The sequence below is a fragment of the Mastacembelus armatus genome, chromosome 21 (genome assembly GCF_900324485.2).
Source record: "Mastacembelus armatus chromosome 21, fMasArm1.2, whole genome shotgun sequence".
Taxonomy (NCBI): Eukaryota; Metazoa; Chordata; class Actinopteri; order Synbranchiformes; family Mastacembelidae; genus Mastacembelus; species Mastacembelus armatus.
Window position 1 is genome coordinate 20,321,013 of NC_046653.1, and position 25,115 is coordinate 20,346,127.

A 25,115-nucleotide genomic window follows, 5' to 3' on the forward strand; every position below is an offset into this window, starting at 1 on the left:
CTGGTATTGATTACTCATTTCTTACTGGTTGTGCACATGTGGGAGAGTAAAACTGCAGAAGGATAAAGAGAAAGAAAGCCAAGTTAGTAACCTCAGGGGCCAACAAGTGGGTTCACGACCCTCAATAAAGCTCAGATTTAGTGTGCATCTATTTATAGCCGACCTTAATCTCCCAATCAATCGGCTGTTGACTTTGTAAGATAAGTGAGTAGCAGGCTTGTTGATTTTGAAAAATATTTGTAACAAATCTAATTTAAGTAAAAAGTTAGTCGTGCAGTAATAAACCTCAAAGAAAACTACTGTTTTCAGTGACTGGAAGCTTGGTTTTATGTGTTCAATCATATTTTTAATAATGAATCCCACCAGCTTCACCCAGTCTGTCAATTGTTTCTGACGACTTTAGCTTTTTTTTGTTTGTCGATGATGCAGTGAAGGTTTGGTGCATTCAGGCTGTGTCTTGTTCAGGGCTCCTGCAGCCAAGCTAACAGCTGCGTGAGGCTCTACTTGTGATTTATGCTAAGTGCTAACCAGCACTGACATGTTAATATGCTGACAGTGACAGTGCTAACATAAGTTAACACTTAATTAGCACTTAATGCAAAGTAGAGCAGGAGCAAACATAACATCAGACAAAAAGAGATTTTAAAAATGAAGGTGACATGAATGAAAATCCATGTAATAGTTCAGACACTAAACACCTCAGCGTAAAAATGTAAAAGAGTTAGTAGGATTCATCCTCTGTGACCCAGAGATTTAAAGGGTTAAAGGTTGTTGAGACATTTCCGTCTGGAGCAAAGTGGACAATAGACAACAGTGACCAAAGGTTCAGCTGTAAATCGTGTTTTCTGTGTGTGTCAGTAGCTGAGGACGCCCCCGGCCTCAGTCAGAGACCCACTCATGTAAAACCTAATAAAGTTAATTTGGCTCTGTGGCTCGTCTGTAACTCAGCTGAAGATCCATTTGGGATTAGGAGCGAGAGCGCGTGTTTTAGTTTTAGAGACAGGAAGAAAACACTTCCATGAGTCTGACTGTTAGAGATAGACTGCGTATTGTTTGCCCCAGAGGGTAAAGTGGAAATGACTTTGTCTTTGACAGCAAAGTGCTGCTGAAGAGCCTGAGGCTGCTTCCGTTTCTCTCTTCTGCTCCACTCTCTCTCACTTTCATTCATCTTCTGCTTCTGTCCCTTGGTGTTACACATAAGAGCAGAATAAGAAAACCAAGAGACTGAAAAAACTGCCAAAACAAAAACACATTTGTCTGGTTCAATCATGTTTTAATCACTAATTCTAGAGTGAAAAATGCCTGTTATTTCCTTTATTTCAGTGTGAGGTAGCTCTTAAGAACATGCTGAAATATTGCAATTTAAATGCTGTTTAAATGACATTATATGCAATCTACTGTAAACACATGCATACAGATTTTAAAGAAACTTAGCAGGTGCTGAAAGCTATTAAAACCATGCTTAAAGTGGAACTTACTTCTTAATAAAACCCAGCAAATTTATAGAGGTGTAATATTAAATTGCTGGAGTGACCATAAAGTGGTTTATAGTGAAGTTTGATAATGGCTGCTGCAATGTTAAAGTCTAAAACTATTCAAAGGAAAGTGTTCAATTCCTGCAGAACTTGAGCTCCAACATTTCAGCCATAAACCATAAACAGTACATCTGCAATAAATCAAGTGCTAAACTTAGTGTGTGGGAATTCGGTTATCTTAAGAATTTTATTTATCCCCATTTAAATGTACTGCAAACACGTATTTAGTCTTTTTCTTATCTTGGTTTGGAATAATATGCCAAAGTTGGAGTCAGAACAACTTTAAGGGGTTATTAATATTTCTTTAGGAACGTTTCAACCAACAGCACATGCTTTTCGAAGTAACGTTACCCAGACCCACTGGGAACATTAGAAGAACATCCAGGGATTAAAAATCTGCTCGCTGGGTCTCGTCTTCTCTCCTTCTTTGCACCCTAAACTCTCTCAGCATCCCTCACTAATTAGTACAACCTGTCAGCCTCTCCCGGTTGCTGTGGCGACCAGCCGTCGTCATGGCAACCTGAGTGGTCCGTCTGGCTCGTTGTGGGAGGGGGTGGGGGTGTTATCAGGCAGGGAGGTGAGATAAGAGAGTTAATTTCCCATAGAGTAGATAACAGAGTAGCTGGTCTGTGTCAGTGAAACGTTTAGGGAAACGGCGGTGACACTTTAAGGCCAAGACTGTCTCTGTGAGCCTGTGTGGCTGACGTCTGCACTATCAAGGCTAAACATGTTGACTCTTAATGCTGCATTTTTAAGCCTAAATATGACAGAAGACATGTCTTTTATTCTTGCACGAGCAATCGAGGACTCTGAAACTCACTACTCTGTTCTAAAACAAATGTAATGTATTTGACATGGGCAAACCAAACATGATACAAACATTGACCCAGAAACAGTCAAAATTAAAAAGACTAATTTTAGCTAATCAAATGTGAGAAATTGCTACTTTTCTGTCTTCTACCTAACAAATTTAACATCTTTTAATATTTTTATGCTTTGGACCGTTAATTAAATGAAAAACATATATTTAAACACACCCTTTGGGCTCTGGGAACTTGTAATGGCCACTGTTCTCTGCTCTTCATAAACTAGTACTGATTCATTTTAAGAAAAAAGCAGCCTTAGTTCTGACTTTTAGTAAAATGTTCAGTCAGGAGAAGGTTGTAGTGTCTTGTGTTTGTCCTAACACCCAAGGGAAATAGGTCTTCAGTATTAGTCTTATGTCTTATAGCTAAGCTGTTTCACCTCATCCTCTGAAGTCCAGACAGTATTCATATGTACAGCAGCAACCCTATATAGACATACAGGCCAGACCATAAGTATCTGCACAGTTACGTTAAAGTACCAAGTCTTAGCTTTAATTTCAGCAGATAAATATGTCAAATGTCATTGGACATTTCATCTCAACATCTTGAGCATGCAGAGCTGGAACATCCTCCACTGGCCGAGTCAATCGCCTGATCTCAGTCCCATCGAGCCAAATTCCTCTAAAGACCAGGCTAAAGGCGTCTGGTGATGACTGTGGGTTGAAGACTTCCACCAGTCATTGACTGCAAAGTATTTATCTCAAAATATTAAATTTGATGATTGGAGAAACATGGCACTTTAATGTAGCATCCATTATTTTGCTTCAAATAAAATGTGGAAAGCACAGAGAAATGTTTACCTGTCCAAACACTTATGTTTTGGACTGTCCCTATGACTTAATTTAATCTGAAGCCCTGGTCAAAAAAGATTTACATCAACAAATCGGTGACAAAAAAAAAAGAAATCACTGTTGTAATTTTTATTAACATCAGCTTTCATGTTAAAACACGTCTAAATATCCCTGAGAACAAACAAATCTTACATTCTTTAAAAAGCACTAACTAAAAACATCACATCCTACACTGACAGACTGTTACACTGGTTGATATTAAGTAACCAGTGGCCAATCGGACATGACCAGGGACATCATCGACACCCACACTCATCCACTACCATGTCTTGATAATGTCGAAGCACCACGTTGTCGTTGTTGTCATAGTAGAGCATGGAGATCGGGGAGAGCCGGACGGGGACGCAGCAGGGCTGTGGTGTGCTATGTGGGTCCAGGGAGTGAACCAGGGTCTGCAGGATGGCGTGGTTGGTGCCATTCAGGCTCTCACTGAGCGGGAATGGGCACTCTCCATGGCAGTAGTTGGCCATGTAGCCCTGTGGAGCGATAATCCAGTCTTGCCAGCCCACATCTTTAAAGTCAATGTAGAGGGTTCGGGCCTTGCACACATTGCTGGGCGTCACAGGGAGGTGAACAGTGCTTCTCTTCTGTCTGGAGCGACACTGGTGGGGGTTGAGGGACACAGCCACCAGTGAGGCCTGGATCACTGGTAGGGTGAAGGCTGGTTCCACAGGCAGGGAGTTTCCTGGGTGAAAAAGAAGCAGCTCCTCTGGATGTGCACCGAGAGGCAGCAGCTCTAAAACTAAACCATAGTTGTGTCCTGGTCTGCGCCACTTCTCTGCCAATGAGGTGAGGTCCAGGGTGATGGAGGTGGGCTCAGGCTGCAGCCAAACAGACTGGGACACCACGAGTCTGCGGTTGGCCTGGGGATTGGCTCCCTTCAGCGTGGGCCTGATCACTTTATACAAATACATGCTGAGGGCCCGGGGCCACCGCAGGAGCTCTGCAGATATGAGAGGCTGCCAGTAGAACTTGATTTCCAGCTGAGCCAGAGACAGCAGCTCCACAGGCTGCAGGACAGACATGTTGAAGAAAAGCTGCTTCTCCAGACAGGCCTGACAGCTGCTCCAGCCAGACACCAGCCTGCCTGCAGAACAGCAGCAGGGAGACCAGACTTTAACAAGGGCAGTTTTTTTTTTTTAGGGAATCACTTATTGGATATTCAGTGCATGAGCATCTAAATCATGGCGGAGAATCATTTGCCATGACCAGTTACCTCTCTCTCAGGCACACACTGTGATTTTTCACAGCTAAGTTTGCCTGAAGCACATTTGCAGGTTGGTTTAGTGCAAACACCTTAGAAAAACAAGTCTCTAAGTTGCTAAGTGTTTATCTGTTTTAAAAGTAATTCTGACAGAAGATTAAGCTGCTGTATCTGGATTGTTGTCATGTCACTGACAAACCTTTGATCCATAAATAATAGCACATGTTCATCTCTCATACCTGTGCCCAGATCTTAGGAGGCTGCTTCATTATGAACAAAGACCTGCCAAGCTTCAGATAAATACAACACATGTGAAATGTGTGAACCAACTACACACTCACGCTTTGTACAAAAAAATATAGTACGATTATTAAAGTAAATGAATAAAAGTGTTTTATTTGTGCTGCAGGTCTAAAACTTTTCAATGTTGTTGATCTGGTGGAGGAAAAATGAGACTAATAAAAGTCTCACTGTCACTTGAACAGTGGTTTGTGAGTAAGGAGCAGATCTGAGTGCTCCATTCATGCTTTGCTTCATCACATTCTGCTCACCTTGGTCCTGCACGTAGCGGATGATGTTCCCGCGGACCCCGTACTCAGACACCGTGCAGGGGTCGCTCACCTGGGCCTGGGAGTTCTGTGACCTCCGGAACATCCTCCAGAGCGCGGAGGGCACGTGGCGCCGAGTCTGCTGGTTCCCTGACGGCCTTGGCCGCTCGGAGAGCCCCAAAGAGCTGAGGAAGAGCCGCTCCTGGTTCTTCTTCTCCTCGCCCACATGTGAGACAGCACGCACGACCAACAGACACAGAGCGAACAGCAGCAGAGGACACATGTTGGGCCTCATGCTTGATTGTACTGAGCTCTGCTGTGGGCTGCAGGATGTTTGTTTTAGCCTGCGAGACCTCCCGCTGTGCAGCTGCGTAATTATGGTAATTAGAAGACCTCAGACAGGCCGGAGACAAGGTGAAGGGGGCGGGAACACATAGAGACTGATCTCAGGTCAGTTCCTCTGAGATTCCTGAGCCCCAAAACCAGAGGACCATGGAGGGACTGTTTACCTTTCTGTAAAGTCGAAGTAATGACCGCAAAAACACACAAAATGAGAAAAAGTAGGTGCAAAATATATAAAACAATTAAACAGAAACCAAAACCAAAGACAGAAAAACAACTGCATAAATCTGCAAAATGAATAAATGAAACAAACATGACTATAAAGAGATGAGGAGTGGGGGCCAAACTCTCTTCTAACAGAATCAATATGATCCAAAGAGCTCAGTGGAAACGGTTTGGTCAGCAGGACACGCTGACATCTTTAGGATTCATCCTCAGTAAAGCACAGACATCGGTCAGAGGTGCAGCTGCATCCCAATTTTTAGTTTGATTTTTTCAGAAACGCTGCAGCTGGAAGCCTTAAGGTGAAAAGCCTGGACTGCTGCTGGGACTTCGTGCTCCTGCACTGACTGACTGACCTTATTACTCCATCTAGTGTCTATTAGCAGTAATTCATGCACGTCTTTCTGCAAACTTGTCAGGTCTGAATTTAACTCCTGAATTGTCCTGTGATTTATATAAAGCAGTGTCATCCAGCATGAATACTGGACCTCACTAATGCTCTTATGGTTGAATGGGGGCAAATGGCCACAGGCAGGTTCAAACGTCCTGAGAAAAGCCTGTTGGTTTGTCACTGATGTGAAAACAAGCAACATGTCCTGAGCTGGATACCTTCTTTACCTGCAAGGTCACAGCTTACACACATACAGAGTCCACTCCAGTGATTGTTTTAATATAGTTGGCAATCAAAGATGATTTGTATTTGAATTATTATTTACAGATCAGTATGTACAGAAGTCAAACAATAGGAGGCTGTAGTCACGCTGTGTGCGAGGAGGAGGGGAGCAGGGCAGAAGTAGCTGACATTCACCTTTCAAAATAAAAGAATGAATAAATAACGATTATTTCATTCATCAGCAACAGTATGTGTGCATAGCTCGGGCACCGGTTTGGCGACGCACATACATGTAGCCCCCCCCCCTCTCACACACACATACACACAGAGAATAAATATACACAGTGTATATGAACAATCCACTGCTAGGTAAGACAACAGATAGACAATAATGTGCACCGGCTGATCCTGACCTGTTCTTCCACAGACACACACACACACACACACACACACACAGACACACACACACACACACACACACAGACTGACTGACAGCTGAACAGAGACACATGACACAGCCTGAGCCTCTCGTGTCCTCAATGATTTTATATTTGGGTTTTACTCTGAACTGGGGGAGTTGCTGCTTTTGTCAAAAACAAATACAGTTATTTAATACCATCATACTAGTACAAAAACTATTGTCTCTGCTGTAAACTTGTAATAAAACTGATACTTATATCAATTCACAGTATAGTCATGTACAGTTTCATCATGGTGTTGCAGATGATTTGAACTAAACCTGTACTTTAAAAGGGAAACACTGTTCCAATGTTCAAGCACTGCATGTTAAGGGTGTTTACAGCATATGGTTTATGAACAAGAACCTTCTCGAATTCACCTTGAAAACAGATGATGTGATTTCTGTCTAGTAATTGGCAGAGGATGCTCTATTCATCAATAAGGCAACTGAAGTTATGGATTTAGTATTGGCTTAATTTACTAACAAGCAGGAAAAGTAGTGAAAACATAGCATTATTTAAATCGCAGCAGAATATTTTAGTCGTTCTGACTGAACCTAGACTGCACACTAAAGTTTGTTAACATGTATCATAGTTCTGATGGAAAAAAGCAGCATATTTCAGCAGTTAAAAGTCTCAAATATAAAAATGAGGACTATTTGAGAGGCACAGGAACAGCACAAACAGCTGGACACAGTCAAAGTTACAGTACTTGAGTAGCTGATCGAGGCATACACACATTTAGGGCTTTGGTGCATCATGGGGCAAACAGGAGTGTTATTCTTCAATTCGAGAAGCATGACAGGCTTCGATCTGATTGATCAGTCCATATATATATTTATAACTATAAATCCATCCAATGAACTATGTACAAAGTATGGCAAAGAAAAATCTTTATTTAATTTATCAACAGATGTCATTGGCTCTTCACCATGTCTAGTCTGTAATGTCTCCAGTGATGTGAACGTTTCATGCTTAGGGGTGAGTCCATACTGGCAACCTGCAGCAGTCTTCGACATGGACTCATGGACCCAATCTGTTCCAGAGCAAAAGCTCAGCAGTCCATCCAGGGCCTGGGTTCAGCCCCGTAAGAAGGGGATGAGCTGTCTCGCCACCAGGGTCATGTAGCGTTGACCTCCATGATGTGGTCGTCAGTGGCGGGCAGTACCAGGACCTGCCGTGAGTGGGTGTGATTGAACACCTGTCCAGGGCTGAAGGGCTCCAGACGGGGCATGGCCACACCCTTCTGCTGCTGGTCGCCACTGCCCACAGAGTGGACACTACCCCGGCTGCGGATGCTTGCCGTGTCCGCTTGATCGTCCAGTGTCTTATCTAGCAGGGACAGGCTGTCGTTCTCCACGCAGCTGTCTGAAAATGACAAGAAACAAAAGAATGAGACAGAATGAGATCAACATGTCAGCAGAAATCCATCTCCTAGAATCAAAGCAAATGCTGTTTAAAATATATAGCATTAAAACTTTAACATTGAAGATGAATATTTGCATTCAGGGCGCCTCACCAGGGTCTGGCTGAATGGCCACTGGTGCAGTGTGAGGCAGGTACTTCAGCACTTTGATCTTGGGGAAGGGCAGGTGTCCTGCGAACAGAGGCATCACCTCGATCTGCACCTTGTGGGTGGCGTTGGCTGTCATAGGCATCAACACCATCCCTGAACTCTTCCCACACACAGCCCAGTTACTGCTGCTGTCTGCCACTGTGCAAACGCACACACACACAAGATGAAGTCACAAGAAAACTGATGTTTGTCTTTTTTTTAGAGTTGGATATTCATATGAAAATAAGTTCCTCATTTTTGTCAATGTATCATATCAATCAACAAATTAATTCATCACTAATTTCTTTCTTTTTTTTTTTTTTTTTACTTATATTGGTCATTCTTGTCTGCAATATCTGTAATAGTTATCTGAATATTTTACTATAATCTCAGAAGTTGCAAATAATGATTATTTCATTATGTATAATCAGAATCATAATAATTTGGTTTGTATCACAAATTACCAGAAACTAAAGTGAAATTTAGCGTTTATTCACATTAAAATGTTAGAATTTACTATGTTACTGGAATAAAACTTTATTTCTCAGTATTGTTTGACAGGTTTACAAACTTACCTTCATACATGAGTTTGGTGGTTTTGAGGACATCAGTGTCACTCTTGTTCTCCTCTACTATCTCTCCCTCTGCAGGTTCAGTCAGCCGTGTTATACACACCTCCAACCCAGAGAGGAAACCAGAGCGACAGTGCGGCTCGCCAACAGGAGGCAGGATCTCAGCTCTCACACTGTACAATGTCTGACAGCATCAAACAGTGGTTACTTAATGCTGGGTGAGGGTCTGATTGTAGGAGGAATTCTTAGATTCTTGTTTGTCTGTCCAATGCTCCAAAAGGGTCTGAGCATTTAAAGGAATAAAAACATGTTTAAATGGACTTACAGTGACTCTCTCGAGCTGGAATTGGTAGTGGAACGGTTTGAAGGCAGAGACATCCTGGTTAAGGGGAGCGAAGTTGGCAGAGAAAACACACTGGAGACAGGAGGGCAGGTCATCCTTCCACCTCACCTCCCACAAGCAGAACACACTGTGCTTACTGCAAAGGAGCTACACACACACACACACACACAAGTTGAAGTTGTGGAAGATGATTGTGAATTAATGTAAAAATGCTGTTTATATGAAAAACAGGACTCCAGCCACACAAGTTTTTAGATGCCTGAATGATCAGTTGGCCAATTTTAACCCCACTTAAAGACCCCCACAGACATCTGAGCTCCTCAGTCTCTCCCTGCAGCTCAGGCCTGCTAAGGAGTCTCATTCTGGGTCTTTGTAAACACAATAAATATTTCAGACACTCCAAAGTTAATGAGGGTTTGACCACAGATCAACTGGTAGTAGAAAAAGCTCCCTCTAGTTGGAAGACTAATATTCATATTTACCCTCATTATTGTCCAGATGCCCTAACTCATAATAATTTCCCATAATACATATATTGTATTTTCTACAAACACTAAAGCATTTGTTCCAGTACTGGGAGCTACAGTATCTACTAATCCATCCTTCACTTTCTTCTGCTCACCTGTTGTGTTTTAGTGTTGAGAGACTGTAGCTCCAGGGATGCATGCTGCTTCTCTGTCAGCTTCATTTCTGCCAGCATGAAATCCATATCTGACACATTCTGCACACACACCTGGATGTACTTCCTGTGGGGTCAGGTCAAAGGTCACGGGTCAGATGTACATGAGTAGGTTGGGAAAAATAAACATCGCTGCATCAACAAGGTCATTTTAATGGTGTCATGATTTCTCATATTTTAATGAGATCTCAATATTCGTGATGCATGTAGGCATTTCTGTGAGAATAGAAGTCTCACCTGTTACCAGCAGAAAGCAGTGAGTGTTTGGTCTTGAAGGGGATGTAGAAGGTGAGGGCAAGCAGCGTAGAGTAGATCGACCATGGACAGTCGATAGATATCTGTGGACAGAACCCAGCAAGACTCTAAATAGCAAATCTCTAAGTATCATGAGCTAACCAGCTAATTACAAGTGGATCTTTAGCTGCTCCACATGTAACAGTTTTTATTGATCATTTCACAATTAATTTATTGTTTGGTCTGTAAAACATCAGAAACGGTCAAAATGCTTAGCTATAAAAATCCTAGAGCCCAAAGTGACTTCATGAAACATCAGAGCAGGCCCCTACCCAAAAATATTGAATTTACTCTAATGGAAGACAAAAAAAAACGACAAATCTTTACACTTGAAAACCTGGAAATGTGATATTTTTGCTTGAAAAATGACAAACACTTCATCAGTTTTTCAATTATCTGGTGATTTTCTGTCAGTGAACTAATCATTGCAGCTCAGGAAAGTTTACCATCATCACACAAACAAAGTCATAGTTGAACACAAGAAGCTGCACCAACAGGAATGTGAAATGCCGACATCACCGTTTCCCCCATATATCTTACAACTTATTTTACTCTTAAAGTGTGCATTTGTGCAAGGGACTCACCCTCTGGTCGATGGCAGTCATGGGTGTGTCAGGATGACTGTAGCTGCGTGGTCGGTGGCGGACTTCGCCATTGGTCAGCCTCTCGTTGCCGGGCCGTTCGGACCCAGACGGGATGAGGCACAGAACCTCCAGCTGGAACTCCAGAGTGTGGTAGGGAGGGGTCGGGGGAAGGCTGATGCTGGTCACCTTCTCAGATGACTGGATGGAGAGGGTGCTTTCACCCACCAACTCTGAGCACACAAAGGGGACAGAAAAGGCAGCCATGAGAAGGAGTCAGGGTGTTTATAGGCATGCAAACACCCAGCTGTGGCCATCTTTCTGTGATTTTATAACCACTATGTTAAAAAAAGACAGTTTCATTAAAGGTGGGTGGTTGAAGAGAAAACCAGCTAATTGGTGGATTGTGTACAGACCGGCTGCAGGGTTGCTGATGCGAGCGGTGCAGCTGGTGGAGGGCAGGATGGGCATGCTGTCTGTGATGCTGAGCTGCAGAGCGACTCCTTTCTTCACAGTGTAGTGACCCGTTAACAGAGTGAACTTCACCATTTGAGGCAGACCAGCCAACAGCGGCTCTGAAAACACAAAAACAACCACAGTGAGGAACGTCCTTACACACATACTGTACAGTGATTTATACATGATCATAAAAGTGATGTGGTGATAATCTGAGGAGTAGAAACATCTGATGAAACTAGAACCTCAAAAAACAAATGATAAAAATCAAGAAATTGTGTTTTCATTTTGGTTCTAAGGGTTAAGAGCTGATATCTGAGCATAACCAACTTATTCTAGAGAGTCACAGGAATGCTATGATGAGCTCGTGTGTCATGGTTTGGTCTGTAATCTATGTCTTTGGATTAATAAGGGAAACAGAGCTGTAAGTGTCTCTCTGTATATGTAAATATATGCATATAAAAAACACACCTGAGAGAGGCTCCACGGTGAGCTGGGGCTCCTGAGAATACACTTCGTACTGAACTGACGGGTAGATATGGGGTAATACAAACTGTATCTGACCCACTGTAGCACACAGCTGACGCAGTGTATAGGTACCTGTTTGTCCACTCTACAGAGGAAAGGCAAGAAGGACAAAACAAAAAATACAGAGTAAGAAAGTACAAGGGAATTTTTATGAAACAGATTAGTAAAGATTGAGAGAGTGAACAAAATAAATGAACAAACATGTTGTAGCAGCAAATAGTGTCTTACTGGTGCTGTGAAGGTGATGCTGTTGTTACCAGGCTCCAACGTTACATCCTGCACTTTCAGCATCTGAGCTCCTTCCTTCATTGAAACAGTAGGAGGGCTGATGCAGTTGGGTGTGTTGGACGGCGAGTTGCTATCATGACGACGCATGAGTAGGTGAGCGTTTTTACACACCACCCCTGTAGAGTTGAGAGAATTGTCCGAAGGACTCCTGTCCTGAATTTCATCCAATTCTAAAGGAGGACCTCTGGTTGAGGACAAAGGGGGGCCCGCTGATGAGCTACCTTGGTTAAACTCTACTGATCCTGGGTTTGTTTGTCTCTGAGCTCCCTTAGACTTTCCATGAGTCCCTCCATGATCCACATCAAAGTGAATGCTTGCAACTACTTCTTGCATGTGCACTGACATAGGCATAAAACACCGCAGAGTGAGCTCCACCTGCAGGACAGCTCCAGAGTGCACCGAGGCTGTCGCTGGATGAAACTGGAGCCGCGTGAGTTGAGCAAAAACGTCCATGCTCAGAGTCACTTTCTGAGCTGTGGTGGGAGACAAAGTTTGGTTATCTCAGTATTTTTGCTCTGATTGATCGCAGTTTAAAATATCTTACACAAAGCAACAGACTGATAATATGGCATTTATAGGCAGCATTTGCCTTTAAGAAGTGCTTTATAAAAGGTATTTACTAGTAATGTAAGATGATTACTTACACTTATTCCCAGACTTGCCAGCAAAGGTTAGAATTTCCTGACAAAAGTGCTTCCTCTCTTCTGTGGTGAGATTCACATCACCAGCTAACAAGGCGCTGGTCTGCAGGTAGCTGTGGTGGGTGGTGAAGGAAGCTAAACTCTATAGTGCATGGATGCAAGAATCAAGAACCAGGCACTTCTGTTACCTTTGCAGGACACAGAACAACTTTATGTATCACCAACAGAGCAGCATAATAAAACCCTGAATAAAAATATTTATCACAAGTTTACTTTTTCTGGCTACCACATTTCTTTGAAATGAAAATCTGATGCAAGAAAGATAAACCATCTTTACAAGGTTAATAATATTCAACATTGTTGAATGTGTGAAGTTTTAAAATCAAACAGCACTGTAATGATCCAACTATAAATAACATATTTTTGGTATAAAAAAAACAAAAGGCACACTGAACAATGTTTCCTCTTTCCTTAAATGAGTCTGCACCACTGCAAACTCAACATACTTCACTACAGGTGACTTGTACAGGTGAGACAGTTTTCAGTGTCGATGCTGTGAAGGATACTCTTCAGTTCTGCCCAGCAATTTCTGACACTCTGCGACCTGTTTCCTGGTGTGAGTGACAGGGAGGCTCCATCCTTCTGACACATATGACTTTAGAGCTTCCTGTAAGAAGGTTTCAGCCTGCTCGGGGTCCCCCTTCCTCCTAATAAAGACACACACATATTGAAGTTCATCTGCTTAATTTTTCAATACCTATAATAACTGGATGTATCCTTGACAACACATCTCTTTAATGAAGTGAAATAAATTTAAAACACCAAACATACACAACATACAGAGATTAAAGAAAGTGACAATAAGTGATGTATTAGCCACCACTAACCCTTTAAGATTATTTGTACATTTGTCACATTAACAGTCGCAATACCCAGCATCAAAATTTCTTTTGGCATCGGGTAACTTCAGATATTGTGATCAGTATTCACAGAAACTGACATCACCTGACATCTAAGATCAGCCAATGGCAGAGGGAGAATTCTTGTTTATGCCACATAAGACTTCCTATTTGTTTTTTTGGCTCTGATTCCTCCTGAAAGCCACTTCAACTTACAGCATGTCTCTCACTGGGTAATGAGTGAGTCTTCTAAGAAATGTGTTTAAAACATTCAACTGCACTTAGGGCTTCACATTTATTTTAAAGCCCCGTCACACCCATAATATCAGACTGGTGTTTTCATGTATTCAGCCTAATTAGATATCTCCTAAGCACTTGGTGCTTTACAAGCAATGACAGTTCTGGAGAAGAGGCCTAATCAGTCAGAATACTGCAAACATTGATGTGAGTGTGTAGTGCCTTTAAGACAACAAGCAGCTTCAGTCTTCCTTACATGTAGAACTCAGCCAGGCTTTTCCCCACCAATCTGGCAGACCTCAGCCGGCCGATGGCCTTGTACATCTCCATAGCAGCATGAGACAGTTCCTGATGTAACAAGGGGCCAACGAGGTGGTGGTGGAAGCAGAGGGTGGGAGGGAAGTGAAGGAGAGTGAAGAAAGAAAATCAATGGACTGTAAGTTTCCAGAAGTTTGCATCAGAAAAAATACTGATTATAAAAAATGTGACTGCAATAAAGAATTTAGACAATGTGTGTTAACTTCCTGCTTTGTCAACTACCAAAACTCAACATCAAGCTGTGGAAAGGAATTGACTCACAAGATAATGCCTTTCAAAAGCTTCTACAGATGACAATGCTTCTTTCAGCTTTTTGTAAGGGCTCTGCAAACTGTTGACTGTGGAAGAAGACAAAGGCACTTAAAACCAACCACACATTTATTCTCTGACATTTTTCAAATTCTTCATTTCACCTTAAGCAACACGTTTAGCTGAAAAAGTTCAAAGTTCCTACAGAAGCAATTCAAACTAACACTTCAGAGAATTTGTGCCAACATAGACAGACTGATGTGATGCTTCATGTCTGCTGTTAAAAAGATGTAAACACCTTCCAAAGACTGCAGATGACGACACTTTAAATCACAAAACAATGTTTGAAATGGTGTAAATTCAGAAGATATACATAGGCTAAGAAGTTAGAACTAGCATTTCAATTGCTAGTTTCCAATGACTGCCAAAGGCATAAAATGGGGATACTCTGCATTAATCACAGAATAATCAGGATAAACAGCCAGTCACACACTAGTCAATCCTGAATCAGCTAATGTGCTGCTGACGAGGGCTGATCAGGGTTCAGCAAAGCCAAAATTACAAGAAAAAGACAAAGAACACACACCTCAAAACAGCCAACTGTTATCCTGCTGTATCAGGGCTCAAAATCACAAAACATATGATGTCAACAGTGGGAAGGATTACGCTTTTGGGAGTTTTCTAAACATGCAATTCCGTTCTCCCCTAAAAGGGCTTGAAAATGGCTTTGAAAAAGACACTAGTTTCATTTAACAGCAATAGCAGTGACACAGAACTCACTGGTCTCAGGTCTCTCATCCCCCAATCCAGCCAGCAGATCTACAGTCCTGTTCAGGTCCTCAGATGTGGGTCCCTTCTCTGACACCAGGCCACAGAGTTCCCCCAGTGACTTCAGCTGCACAAAGCAGATAGAATAAGGATTTTATTTTACAACACCTATTTGGAGAAAATGTCTATCAGATATGTGCCAAACAAACTGGCTAAACAAAGACATAGAACCCTGCAAAGCAAAAAGTGGCATATACATGATAAATATGTCTTAACTTGATGTAGACAACAATGGTTGAAGATACACAAAATGGTAATGCTACTTGTACACAGTTACAGCTTCCTTCCGTTTTGTTCTAGAGTAAAGATGAAGCCAAAGCTATATGATTCTATATTTGCACTACCTTGTCAGTTGCATAAGCCCAGAGACCGACAGTATGGGAGCAGTTTGCAGCTAGCTGAGCCTGATCACAACAGCCTTCGATCCTGTGCAGAACCTCCAGGCAGCTGAGAAACACCCAGCAGTCCAGTGCCCCCTCCAGCACTGACACCTGAACAAAAACAGCCACAGCATTGCAGCAGTATCACAGTGAGAAACAGAATCAGTTCAGTCAGATTAGATTTTCAGTCAGCTCTGTTGTCCATTTAGCACAGTGTGGGTAATGATGGTAACCCCTGACCTCCTGTCTAGTTTTATCTAACATTCCCCCACAGCCCAGACAACTGAAGCACCACATCTTCAACACTACCTGTTCAAACCTGATGTAACTTAAACACTTAATTATATAAAACTGGTTACTGCTATAATTTCAATGCAACTGGACTGTTCAGGTGATATGGGATGTGGAGTTTTCGGTTTGGCTACACAGGTAAAATTTATGAAAATGAACCGTTTGATCTTACAGTTTGGTGCTCAGCATTTATAAAACATCTATCTAACAAATAAATATACACTATATATCTAATATATCTACCTCCAGCAGGCGTAGCTCTTGGACACAGTTGTGCAGCAGCTCCAGAGCCCTCTGGGTGACCTCCCAAGGCCTCTGGAGGAAGATGAGTAACGTGCACTGACGAGAGAACAGGTAGCTCCTCAGATCCAACAAGCTGGCCTCCCCTCGCTGGATCCCGTCCCGCTTCTCCATGTCGATGGGCCGACGAAGCAGCAAGCCGCTCCAGCTGCGTACTGGGGCGCAGAATGAGCCGAGCCAGTTAGCTGTATCTGTGGACAGTAACAGACTGGTCAGACCAAAACCAAAGCTGGAGTGGACCTTAATGGGGCTTTTCCACTAGAACTACTCGGCTCTACTTGACTGGACTCTTTGTTTTGTTTGTTTTTCTATTAGAGGATAGTAGCTGATAGGAGGTACTTTTTTTTAGTACCTGCTCAGCCGAGGATCCAAGTCAGGTGCACCGACACTAAAATGTGACGTCAACAGACTGCGGGCCACCGATTGGCCAGGGAGTGACATCACCAGAAGAGTAACCGACCATGTCCGACACGAGAATCAAAAACCCGGCATTTTTAAAAACTGGCAACAGCTACTGTTTGTTTTCCATTTTTATTACTTTAAGCGAGACTAATGGCCAACAGTACTCACTAAACAACACTGGGGTCCAACTAGGAGGTGCGGACATTTCAGTTTCGTGCCACTGTGCTATGAAGACCCTGCCCACGTTGAGATGGTACAGTTGTAATGGAAAACGACCTAAACCGGGTCAAGTCGAGCCGAGCAGAGCTAAAACTGCGTAACGGAAAAGCGGCAAAAGATGACTACCATGTTGAAAACAATATTGGGTGGTAGTTACTCACCTCCAGCACCAAAGTTCAGCACATACTGAGTAAAAAGAGCATCTAGTTCGTCATACTGGACCAAGGCATCTTCAAACTGCTGCAGCATCTCAAAGACAAAAGCGAGCTCTTCCTGCATAAAGCACACACAAATTCACAGGAGTCAAATGAACATCATTATCACTAACACCACCAACACAGAGTCCTTCTACATCAATGACAAATTTGTTGTTTCTGCTTCATTGTTATTATCTGTATTTACACATATGAAGACAGTGAATATAAAACCTGTAATGTAATTCAAAAGACACACACGATTTTATGCCCTCAGTCCATCACTGTTGTTTTTCTACACACCTGGACCATGAAGTATTCACAGAAGCTCCAGCCAGGCTGGGTACGTTTCTCTCGGAGGGTCCGCATGTCGTCCTCAAAGCGTCCCAGGTTCTTGGTGAAGGACATGAGGAGGAGAGTTCGTAACTTGAGCAACAAGGAATTCCAGGATTCTTGAGACCGAGAGGAGTCCTTCAGAGGATCTGACAGCACCACACACCTGCACCAGAGGGCAATAACCTTCATTAACCAGGGAAAATTGAATCAACACGGTCTCTCATGTTTACAAGTGCCTTGTTTGCAAGATTTTAAACATAATAGGAAACGTAGGCAGTGCAGGAGACTCCAATTTGTCTATTCAGCAGCAGTTACAGCTGTAAGGTCTTCACTATGGTACTGTTTCTCATAATGTTCAGATAGTTTTGATGAGTTGACAAAGTCACGCTCTAACCCATTGTTGTAGTCTTTTGCCAATAAAAGTGTTTGCTTCTTGTATGGAAGAGGAGCCTCCTCACCTGTCGTTCTGTTTGTTGCAAAAATCACTACGGATCTTGTCAACAATGGACGACCGTGGCAGGATGTTGGTTTTGTTCTTCTTCTTAGTATCGTTGGTCTCAACAACAACGATGACCCAGTCTGTTGAGCCGTGAGCCCGCAAGCTGTTCTGCCAGCGTATCATGTCCTCCTTTACCGAGCTCTTATACACCTCTGTGTCCTACAATAAAGCACAATCCATATATTACTCAGACACTGTGAGGACATTTAGAATGGAAAAATAGACATTTTCTTTGAATATGTTTTATAAAAGATGCTTCCTAAAAAAATATTATTGTACAGTGTATTACAAAATAATGACTGAAGTCTGATCCATCAAAGCAAACCACATATAGTTTCAGCGGCAGGTTGGCAAAAAACATCCCTGCACTCTGAACCTATGGATATAGGACACCGAATACTGTGACTGGGATCTGATGTGCTGTTGTAAATGACTGCTGCTTGAGGGTAGGGTTTATCTTCAATTTTCAGGAACTGAGTATGGGATAGAATTTGATGAGTCAGTTATTATTATTATTATGTAATACCTAGTGTCCACTGGCTGGCAGAGGAATTAAATCTGTGGTTTTACACAATGTGTAAAAGTAAACTTGGTTTTACACTTTGTAGGTTCAATTTTTGGTTGATAGAAATTGGTTCCTTTTGCCTTTACCTCCCATGGTCTGTGTATTACTTATGTAGAAACACAGATGTTCAAAGTGACCAGTTCATCCACAGGTCACAGCTCAGCTCACTGAACTTTGTCCTTCACACTGTCCACCTGTTCTTATCGCCTGTATGATGTCAGACTGTGCATAGAATTTGCGGTTCCTTGTAGGGGGGAAAAAAAAAAAGCGAAAGCAGCAGCTCTACTTCTCTGCCACCTTCCATCATCTTGTACTGTGTGGGTGTATACAGACTGTGCTCGACTGACATCTCTGTAATTCTTTACAACCTGCACCATTTTAAATTCCAAAGTTTACCTCTTCATTTACAACCTCTCCTTCAAAAAGGCTTCACTCTACTGCTGACACCATGATTTGTGGAACTATGTTGGCTGGTGAGAAAGGGCCAACCCGAACATTTAATACACATAGGCAGCAGAAATACTGTATATGTGTTTATATTTTCATCTGTGCCTGTATTTGTCCACTCTATAAACTGAAGTGTACTTTAAAAATATTCTATGACAAATCTGCAACATTTTGAGGTTAACATGTTTATTGTAATGCATAATTGAGGTAAAATCTAAAAAAATTTTTTTAAATTGATATTTCAGTCACTAGATGATATTTAAGGTACAACTGATAGAAATGACAACTAAAAATTAGGAAGAATGAGCTGTTAAAATAAAGACGTCTTATTTCTTTCCTTTTAGATAAAATCCAGTCTGATGTGGCAAATCACTCTGCCTCAACAAAAACAGTCCTTATTGCAGGTCTATCTGAGTATAATACTGCACTGGCTGTAACGTTACTGTGGCCATACCGCATAAACACTGGAGACTTTAGGAAATGTCATGAGTCACGCGCTGATGGCAGCACTTCCTTAAACTAACCGGCTGCTCAGTCAGCAGCAGCAGGTTCCTGCTTCTCTTCTTGATTTTCTCCCATTCACATGACCTAAGCAGTCCTAAAAAGTAGATGTCAACTTCAGTTTAGTTCAGTTTCTGCGACTGCAGCCTGCTAACAGTTCATTCATTTAGGCCAGTCATGATTGTTATCAGACACTGTCATAAGACAGGGTTAGCTCCTCGAGAGCCACTGCTCTGCTTGTTCCCTGCCCTACACCTGCTGATTACCTGGATAAGGTGTGTTCAGCCAATCAGAAGCTGGAAGGGCAGGTATAGTAGAAAAACAAGCAGGGCAGTGGCTCTCGATAAACAGAGTTGCTCACCCCTGTCATAAGACATTATCTTAACTGAGTGCCCTTGCGTATGTTATGGCTCTCATATTACAGTTTGCATATCTTGCATGCAGAGCTGTCTGTGACCTATTTTCGTCCAGATTAGCTAACTACAAGTACAACTTTATTCTTAGAGGACAAACAACTGGACTAAACAAGATTCTGCTCTTCCCATTTCCTGGACACAAAAGTTCTTCAGCTTTCCAAAGTTTTCCTGGCAGCAGCACAATTAGGAACCCAGCTCTCTGTTGACTCTTTTCCTCTGTGTGATCCCTTACTGTGTAAACATAACTAACCACACTATAACAACATTCTCCATAATATGACCATAAAATAGTAATTTGATCCAATGTGTAAATGCAGCTGCACAGAAATAACCTGCAGTCTTAGTTAACAGGCAGCACTTATTACTAGAAGTTGAATTGTTATTTTGTACAACACTGAAACAATAACAGCATCTACTATGTGTTTGCCTGTAACGAAACACAAAATAAGTGATCACAGAGACAGGGAAGGTAACAGAAAGGAGGTTTAACCTGCTGAGCTAAAACTCAGGTATGTCTGACAAAATGAGTGTAATTCAGTGGCACTCCTTGGCAATGTATTGCAAAAATGCAAAAGTTTGTTGCTGCAAAAGATGAAGAGGAACACTGACCACAGAATTTATTAATGTTCTTTCATTCCACCTGAGCTACCAGCAAGATGGGAGAGCTGGTACTTTAGCACAATATCTTATACTTCTGAGTGTTGTCAAGTAAAGTACTGAGTGGATGAGTGATTGACACTGTCAAAGCAGGGTGTGTGTACATGCTGTCAAACTACTCACACAGCAATCAGTCCAGTAGATGTGCAGGAAGGGGAAGGTGAGGAGAGCCTTGTTGTCCTCCTTGGGGAGGAGCTCCTCTTTAAACTGGACAAAATTAGCTTCAAGGTGGATCATTTTTGGTGCGCGACCATACATCCTGCACAAAAACGAAAGACTTTTTGTAGGATCAAAATTTTAAGTTTTTTTTTAATTGTTCCACAACAAAATATACTATATTATATATTTGGAATACTCAGTGCTGACCCTATATACACAAAGTCTAAAATTGACTTTTAACGGTAAAGAGTGTTTAAAGGAAAACCTGTCTGTTGTAGTTTTAAATACTGTTCCTCACCTGAATAAAAGTACATATTTATATATTAGATGTTTGTGTTAGCAGCGCATCAACTACATCATCTAAAAGACCTGATTTTTGAAACTGTTAGTACTCACCTCCTCCACTCCATTGGCTCCCTGGGAAGTTGCTGGGCCAATGAGGTATAGAGAGACATAAACAAGCCCTGGTCTCCAGCGCCTGTGATCAAAGGGGGATAATTAAAAAGCATTGAAAATAATAGCACATAGGCTGAAGGTATGTGATTTTGTTAAATTGCTCCCAAATATTAACATTTCAGTACTTCAGGAAAGTGCATCAAAGGGGCATAAAGGATGGGCCCTATCTGAGGTCAAATCATGTCCATACACACTTACTGAGCTCATTCTCTACGTAAGAAAACCAACATTTTTAAGTCTGATTCTACAAAATAGAGGACATTTTAAGATCAATATGCACAACAGATTTCATGCAAATATCAGAAGCTTCAAGTTTGTTCTCCTGTAAAACTGGCAAAAATACATGACGACTCCTACAACAAGTCATCATGCTTATGTTTTCACACCTAACACAGCAGTGAGCCTGGCAGAAATTACAAGACAGCATGATATTACTAGGCAAGTAAACAGTATAAGGAAATGTATGTGGCACTGTTTGTCACAAATCCTGCAGCAAGGTGAAGCTGAGATGTGACTTTCATTTGTCAGACTGTGATAAAGGATGCTGCGGTTTTGGAGGACAGTCTGAGTTACTGGAGGGCCCAGTGTCCTGTGGTGCTGTCTGCCCCTTTATCTGCCAGCCCTGTGACTCCACGTGTGCTTCCTTGAATGAGTAACCTTATTTTACCACTTATGGAGGTGTATGACTGGGTCTGCAGTATAATCACTCATCGTGTTCAAAACACAAAATACTTTTTCCTCTGAAAACCCCCAATTTTTACTTTTCTTTTGTAAGCGGTTATCTTAGGCAACGCTGTGTTGTTAACAGGTCAAATGATCCAGGCAAATAAACTAAATAATAAAAAAAAAAACTTCAACCCAATATCTAGCAGAACCATTTCTCCAGTGTTATTTCTTCATTTTTAAATAAATTATGGTCAATTTATTTTCTTCTCACCAACAGAGAGCAAGTTTCATAAGTGCTTTAGAAATGAGGTTTGTACTGCAATGGTTTCATATGTCCCAGAACATTTTATGGTCTCTACTGCTGCGCTTCAGGGAGTGTCATGTTGAAAATGTGTGACTGTTTTCTGCACAGCTACTTAAAACCATTGAGAACAGAAAACAGTCACACATGTGACATGACAAATCTGTTTTTAAGACGCATACATCAAACCTATGTATATTTAAAGAGCCTTCATTATCAGAGATCTAACAACAGCTGAGCTCAAATCATGTTATTTATACATCCCAAAATCACAAGTTTTTCCCAGAGGGTTTTCAGCCTGCACAGCATCCTCCACCCCCTATACTCAGCCCTAGTTTCCTCACCACTTCATCTGTATGCACAGTATGTTCCACAGTGCACAGTCTGGGCCATTTTAACATAAAAAAACAATGTGTCACTGGTGCCAAAGTACCAAGAATGTGTGCCAATTGTTTGGCAACACAAGTAGTATACCTGTATTTTAAACAGGTCAGCTTAGAGTGTTTTACTGCTGCTGGTAAATGTGTGTAAATGAGGGAGTTGGTGTTTATGCTTTCTTTGCTGTGTCAATTCACTTATGAGTTCGATCCATTCTCCAAACTACCATTAATCCTGTGGACCAGACCCCAAACCTGGCAGAATCCTCAGTCCAGCTCAGCAATATAGTGACTTCAGTTTCACAGCCAGTGCTCCGTTTCAGAAATGGTCAAACTGTCATTTGTAGTAATCTGTGTAACTCTGTAGGACTGGAATAATTCTAGCTACACTGGAACTGCACTACAGCCACCACACCCATACAAACCATAGGAAACGCTTTTTTAATATTCCCTCATAAGTAAACTGGGTTTGCTCAGTATGGAAGTAAACAACATCAAACATCCTGCAAGACCAAAGTCTTGAACCTCACAGTGATTCACAACAAACTGGGCCAACAAACATTATAAATGACTGTCCATATTGGTGCCTGGGCCTATATAACACATCTGTGGACATGGAGCCTTGCTGTGTGGTCAGTAATCAAATTTCATACACAATAATCGCCAAGATTTAAGCAATTTGCATGTACATGTAATTTGTAGCATGGTGGAAGCTGAAGGCTAAGTGCCATTAATATCATGCATTAATCTTTCCAGAGCTCATATCATAAAACTTCAAACAAAACTGAACTTTGAATGTTCACAAAGCTCCTATCAAACACAACCCACAAAATAAACACCAGAATAACCCACGTGACTGAATCTGACACACGGGGTGTAATAACAGTAAATGTACAACATTGCACATCTTGCAGGGAGCCCTGCAAAAGCAGAAGGAACAAAGCTTTCACATTGTTTTCACATTTTATCTTTGTTTTTTAGGATAAAACTACATTTCTTCTGAGTGGCACCACAAACAGCGAAATAAAGTGTAGTGAAAATGCTGGCCAGGTCTTTCAATGTGTTGCTTTGTCTGAGCTAAACTCCAAAACCTGAAGGTATTCAGCATGCAGTAAATTCTGCATTATGAGAAGCTGGAACCAGACAATGTGTTGCATTTTCATTACTTTTATAAAAATAACTAAAAGCATCGTTCAGTTAGTTCATCTCTGCAGGTGGTTTCAGATTCTTTGGGGAATATGGAGTGGCTTATTGTAGATACTGTATGAATCTGATCATCCAAAAAAGAAAAATCACAAACATAGTTCTGACACCTGTCAGCAAACCTGTTAAATCTACTCACACCTTCATGTTACGCCTTCCTAGTCCCTGTTCTGTGCCTGAGCTGAGACACCTCTGAAACTCTGTCCTAAAAATGGAGCAGCCTCCGGTGTGAGGTGAGGCTCCAAAAATAACCTTTCCACGAAGCCTCCATAAGACTCCATGGGGTTAATCAATGACGACCAAACCCCGGCAGCAGACAGAGGGGACTGGGGCTGTCCAACAAGGTGATCTCCTTCCCAAAGCTGCAGCAACCAGCCGTGACGTTTTACCGTCAGCTGGGCCCGTGTTAGCCAGGAAAGAGCGACCCCGGTGCCCATGTCGGCATTTAGCGCAGACAGCGGTGCAGTAACTAAAAGTGACATTATTATATCACGAACAAGCAGGAATTATGCCGCTAATCGTCACACACGCCGCGATAAGGTCCCTGCTAGCCTGGCTAAAACAAGCTAATGAGCATAGTTAGCAAGAGCAGAAAAAGGCTGAACGTCTCCGTTGAAGAAACACTCACATGTCACAATCGGCTTGTTTTCCATGGTATAGATGATTGGCTTTTCCTCTTGACTCTCCATATGTGTTAGCGGTAGCACTCCATGAAAATGACATACAAACACAGCTTTATTATTAGTAAGTGCTTATGTATGCAGTTGTGTTGAATCGATGGGGCCTATGTCCCCACTGCACTTCCGGGAAGTGCGTAAGCTGTGCGTCATTAAAGGGCCCACCCGTGCTATTTCTGACGGCTCTTAATTACAGGTGTGTTAAAGACCAGCGACGGAGAGGTATTCAGATGCTTTATTTATGTAGAAGTACCAATGCCAGTACTGCATTACAAGCACAAGTCCTGCATGCAAAATGTTAGTTATGTAAATCGGCGTATCATCAGTAAATGTTATGGAAAGTAGATACTCAATGCAGAAAAATGTATGTCCTGTGAATGTCCTATGTATAGTAGATAATTTTATTATTATTACTCATGCACTACTGCTTAAGCATCATTTAGCTCTTTAATGCATTTCTTTTCCAGTGTAAAACACTTTGAATTGCCTCTGAAATGTGATGTATAAATAAAGGTGTCTTGGTTTATTTGTAAAATCTTAATCTGTTAAGTAAGATATAAAAATTCCCAGTGGAATGTAGTAGAAATATAAAGCAGTATAAAATTCAGTTACTCAAAGTATCTTATACTCAGGTGCTGTACTTAAATGAAAAGGGAAAACATTAAAAAACACTGCCATTTAGTGAAATTACACATGTTGTGTGTAGTATAAAACATTGCTCATTGTTTCAAACAAAACCTGCATAAGATTAAGTACTTAATCAGATTAAGAGAAAAACTCTAAGTAGCAAATGATAAGTCATAAAAAAAAGTGTCATCTGTAGTTTCAGCACCTTATTCTGTTTTAGGTCACACTGTGGTGGCGCTAACAGATTTATCTGATGTTGGGGATACAATGCTGACATCTAAAGGTACAAAGTTGCACTGCAGACACTATTGAGATGATGTTTCAATGTTTTTATT

At 41.7% G+C, this 25,115-nt stretch overlaps 2 protein-coding genes across 3 annotated transcripts; both read right to left on the minus strand.

Moving 5' to 3' along the window:
- Positions 1 to 3,488: 3,488 nt before the first annotated feature.
- Positions 3,489 to 5,287, minus strand: gdf3 (growth differentiation factor 3). The gene is made up of 2 exons (XM_026296039.1): positions 5,008 to 5,287; positions 3,489 to 4,339 (listed from the first exon to the last, which is right to left on the minus strand). The coding sequence occupies exons 1-2, from the start codon at positions 5,285 to 5,287 to the stop codon at positions 3,489 to 3,491; spliced, it is 1,131 nt and encodes a 376-aa protein (XP_026151824.1).
- Positions 5,288 to 6,217: 930 nt separating this feature from the next.
- On the minus strand, positions 6,218 to 24,277 carry trappc10 (trafficking protein particle complex subunit 10). 2 transcript variants are annotated; one of them, XR_003294976.1, is made up of 24 exons: positions 24,105 to 24,277; positions 20,870 to 20,951; positions 20,438 to 20,573; positions 17,688 to 17,887; positions 17,197 to 17,392; positions 16,861 to 16,972; positions 16,022 to 16,269; positions 15,452 to 15,598; positions 15,060 to 15,174; positions 14,292 to 14,368; positions 13,969 to 14,060; positions 13,143 to 13,283; positions 12,580 to 12,689; positions 11,876 to 12,408; positions 11,591 to 11,732; positions 11,080 to 11,238; positions 10,667 to 10,896; positions 10,026 to 10,126; positions 9,732 to 9,855; positions 9,092 to 9,256; positions 8,770 to 8,950; positions 8,159 to 8,353; positions 6,641 to 8,007; positions 6,218 to 6,486 (listed from the first exon to the last, which is right to left on the minus strand). XR_003294976.1 is itself a non-coding variant. In XM_026295976.1 (23 exons), the coding sequence occupies exons 1-23, from the start codon at positions 24,163 to 24,165 to the stop codon at positions 7,760 to 7,762; spliced, it is 3,795 nt and encodes a 1,264-aa protein (XP_026151761.1). In that variant the 5' UTR covers positions 24,166 to 24,277; the 3' UTR covers positions 6,218 to 7,759. The 2 variants fall into 2 exon arrangements, 1 of the variants encoding a protein (XP_026151761.1); XM_026295976.1 differs by having other exon boundaries at positions 6,218 to 8,007.
- Positions 24,278 to 25,115: the final 838 nt, after the last annotated feature.

Coding starts and splice junctions, on each gene's coding strand:
- gdf3 (XM_026296039.1), bottom strand. CDS start 5,287: ATGTGTCCTCTGCTGCTGTTCGCTCTGTGTCTGTTGGTCGTGCGTGCT. Junction 4,340..5,007: donor CCGCTACGTGCAGGACCAAG/GTGAGCAGAATG, acceptor GCTGTTCTGCAG/GCAGGCTGGTGTCTGGCTGG.
- trappc10 (XM_026295976.1), bottom strand. CDS start 24,165: ATGGAGAGTCAAGAGGAAAAGCCAATCATCTATACCATGGAAAACAAG. Junction 13,284..13,968: donor AGCCTGGCTGAGTTCTACAT/GTAAGGAAGACT, acceptor TGTCTTTATTAG/GAGGAAGGGGGACCCCGAGC. Junction 8,951..9,091: donor TCCAGCTCGAGAGAGTCACT/GTAAGTCCATTT, acceptor TGATGCTGTCAG/ACATTGTACAGTGTGAGAGC.